The 3,471-nt window shown below is 37.8% G+C and overlaps 1 protein-coding gene across 1 annotated transcript; it reads left to right on the top strand.

Moving 5' to 3' along the window:
- The first annotated feature begins 562 nt into the window (after positions 1 to 562).
- LOC147495557 (aspartic proteinase nepenthesin-1-like) lies at positions 563 to 1,624 on the top strand. Its single transcript, XM_086568408.1, has one exon. The coding sequence runs from the start codon at positions 563 to 565 to the stop codon at positions 1,622 to 1,624; it is 1,062 nt and encodes a 353-aa protein (XP_086424534.1).
- The last annotated feature ends 1,847 nt before the right edge of the window (positions 1,625 to 3,471 follow it).

Here is a 3,471-nt window from a genome sequence, read left to right as displayed (position 1 = left end):
ATTCTCATTTTAATAGGAGATGACGTGGAATTTTAATAGAGCTCGAAAAATACTCTTTGTGGGAGCTTTAATATTAAGATATAGATGTACGTCTAAAATCTAAATATCTAAATATTACTAGTTGTTTCCCTCATTGTACTTACCAGAAGAGGTAATGCATGTCATTAAACCAACATTTCCTATGATTTGATAAGCTTGCCTCCATATCCATTTCGATCTTATATATGTACAGTAGTACTCTGCTTTCAGTATTCCATCTTTATTTTTTGTAGTCATGGCTGCAACAATCTCTGCTACTCTATCATGCATAGTATACCTCTATCTAATATCTCTCTTCTTGTCTCTCATCCCTTGAAACAGCAACCTCAAAACCTACTGGTTTCACAACACGCATTATCCACCGCAACTCCATTAGATCGCCATTCCATAACCCAAACTTGACAAGATCAGATAAAATTGCTCATTAGCTCATTAGCTCCAATCCTTCGAAAACAAAACATCTAACATAACCTCTCCTAATACTATTGCAACGTCAGCAAAACCGGAATATATGGAGTACGTGATGGAGTATTATATTGGTAAAGAAACGCAGGTTCAAACTTATGGAATAATGGACACGGGGAGTAGCCTAGTTTGGCTACAGTGTGTTCCTTGTGACGGGTGTCCGGCACAGTCCATACCCTTGTTTGATCCTTCGAAATCAACTAGTTATCTTTCAGTAACATGTGATGAAGAATTCTGCAAAATGGTAGACGACTACAAATGTGGCGCCGAAGACTTATGTGAATACGGAATTAGATATGGGGATGGCTCATCAACGAAAGGTAATATTGGAACAGAAACTCTACGTTTCCGGGATAATGGTAGAAAGGTCGGTAATTTTGTTATGGACAACGTTATCATTGGTTGTGGTCATCACAATGAGGACCCTGCAGCGAAAAGCGGCACAGTACCACCTGGAACAATTGGTTTAGACAGGTCGTCTACATCCTTGATTCATCAATCAACAATCAAACAATTTTCATACTGCTTTGGTGAGGAAGACGATATTCATGCAGATGGCTATATAAAATTCGGGTCTGCGGCCTCTCTATCAGGGAACTCCACTCCTATATTGACCGATGTAAGCAATACGTCTTACTTCGTAAATTTGGAAGGTATAAGTGTAGGCAGCTTAAGACTTCCTATTCCAAATGATACGTTTAATTACAAGAAAGAGCTAAGCTATGCACGCGGAGGCTCCTTCATTGATTCAGGTACTACATACACCGTTCTTAATAGGTCAGCATTATGGATTTTGACTCAAGAATTGAACAAAAGGTTGGAGAAGACAAATTTCAAAGATCAGGAGGGATTCCTCGAAGTATGCTACATGGGCGAGCCTAACGACTTTACTTATCTCTCACCTATAACTTTCCATTTCACTGGTGTCGATTTCAAATTAAAAACATGGAGTACGTGGGCGATTAAGAATATAACCACAATTTGCCTAGCTATGGTGTCTTCGGACTATATTTCTATACTGGGGAACTATCAACAGAAAAATGTTGAGGTTGGCTATGACTTGCAAAACAATGTAATTCATTTCGATCCAGGTCTTTGGTGCAGCACCTTAGGTCCCTAGGTTTTATATGTACTTTAGCTTTTTGGGTTAGTTAAACCTATCACCTACATCAAGTCTTTCAATAATACGAAGCACATAGGCAACATAGTCTTTCATCCAATATGTTGGACGAGTATTTCTCCGTGGTTTATTAGTTGCAATTGACTCGAGCAACATTACAGTATATCTACTTCAATTGTGTCTTCACCCCCAGAACATCAACTGACTAACCATCTGGTGTAGGAGCCAATCTATTAAATTCAGAATCATCTGGACTAAGTGAAAAAGCATCAATCTCCACCTGCTATAATATCTCTCTGGTCTTATTCTCTGCCTGCTGAGAGCCAATAGATTTCAACATAGAAGCTTCATAATCAAATGCCACATCCCTGCTCATCAAGACAAAATTTTGATCTTTTGGGTCCTATGGGTATGTGGGCATGTGGCATTTGATAACCCTTATCTCCCTTTTTGATGTGGCATTTGGTGGGTATCAAATTTATGCACAACATGGGTATTAGACCCTGTCTACATGGACGTGTAGAGGAAATGGGAAACCAAATTGCCTTCTAAAAACAAAAGTGGAAAGTGAATTCCGTATATATTGGACAAGTGGCAGTGCTAGCTCCTGCTTATCCCAACTTAGTTTTGGTCTTTTGGAAAGAGCCAAAACTAATCTGTTAAAGTACATGTACGAACAACTTCCTCCTTAAACACCCTCAAATTCATCGAACTCTATTATGTTTTATGTTAATTTCGAATACCAATTCTCACTATGTATGTAGTGATGTATGGATACATAGCCATGGTGAAGAAGATGAAGAATGATATAAAAACGTGGATCTAATGATTCTAATCTAGGTTGTATTTGTTTACACACTTGAAGATGAAAAGGAAAGGAGAAGTCTAGTGTGGTCCACCTTTTCCATAAGTTTAGTGTGTTTGTTTGCTATGAAAAAGAAAATTGTGTTTCCCTGTGGAAACTAATTAAACTATGGAAAGGAAATGGTTTTCGAGTCTGTGGCTCAACCCTCGGATTTGAGAGGGAAGGAAAAGGAAAATACTAATTTTCCTTTCATTTCCTTAGCTTTTGTACAAATATCAGTCGTAGAATTCAAAAGGAAAGGTGAAATAAAGTTTAATAAAAAATATGTAGTTTTATATTCTTTTCCTTTCTTAAGTTTTGGCCTCACAAACATCATAGATTCCATTTCTAGGTTTTCCTTTCCTTTTCCGTTACCAAATAGACACATCAAAAAGAAAAATCCATTACATTCATTTCTTTTATATTCCATAGTGGACCACTAATGGGCTTTCCTTTCCTTTCCTCAAGTGAGTGAGTAAACTATTTCGACCCCCACCTACGTAGCAAACGATCATTGGTAGGGGTGGTCTCCACTTTATTTATTTAATTGACAAGGTTAAATCCCAATTTGCAATATCAGGGATAAATATACGGACCCATTAACTCATGTGTCTAGGGCTGAACCTTAGCTATATGACTTGCCACTTACGTACATTGATAAGCACCCAAAACTGTAATATTAAACCCCGAGAGACATAGCATTTTGGTCGATTATGTGTTTAATAATCATGTAATAATTATATTTTCGTACTTTTGCAGGTTACCGCATTTAAAATGAATATAATGATAAAACATGCATCGAAGTACGGGAATACTGGAATATTTGAAGTTTCCCACTCAACCCCAGTGAAGCCCAAAGAGCCCCCACTAGAGCCGAAGTTTCCAAAAAAATAATTGACAAAACCAGTCGAATTCAAAAGTCCACATATAAAGAAGCAATAAACTTCCGAAGCTCAAATCTGATAAATCGGGTGCCGACGTTGGCTAGTGAACTGCCAGAGCG

This window comes from Coptis chinensis, chromosome 6 (genome assembly GCF_015680905.1).
Source record: "Coptis chinensis isolate HL-2020 chromosome 6, ASM1568090v1, whole genome shotgun sequence".
Lineage (NCBI taxonomy): Eukaryota > Viridiplantae > Streptophyta > Magnoliopsida > Ranunculales > Ranunculaceae > Coptis > Coptis chinensis.
Note: the sequence above shows the minus strand (reverse complement) of the source record. Positions and strands in the feature narration are given on the sequence as shown.

What these genes read in the sequence shown, in the direction of transcription:
- LOC147495557 (XM_086568408.1), top strand. Translation starts at nt 563, where the DNA reads ATGGAGTATTATATTGGTAAAGAAACGCAGGTTCAAACTTATGGAATA.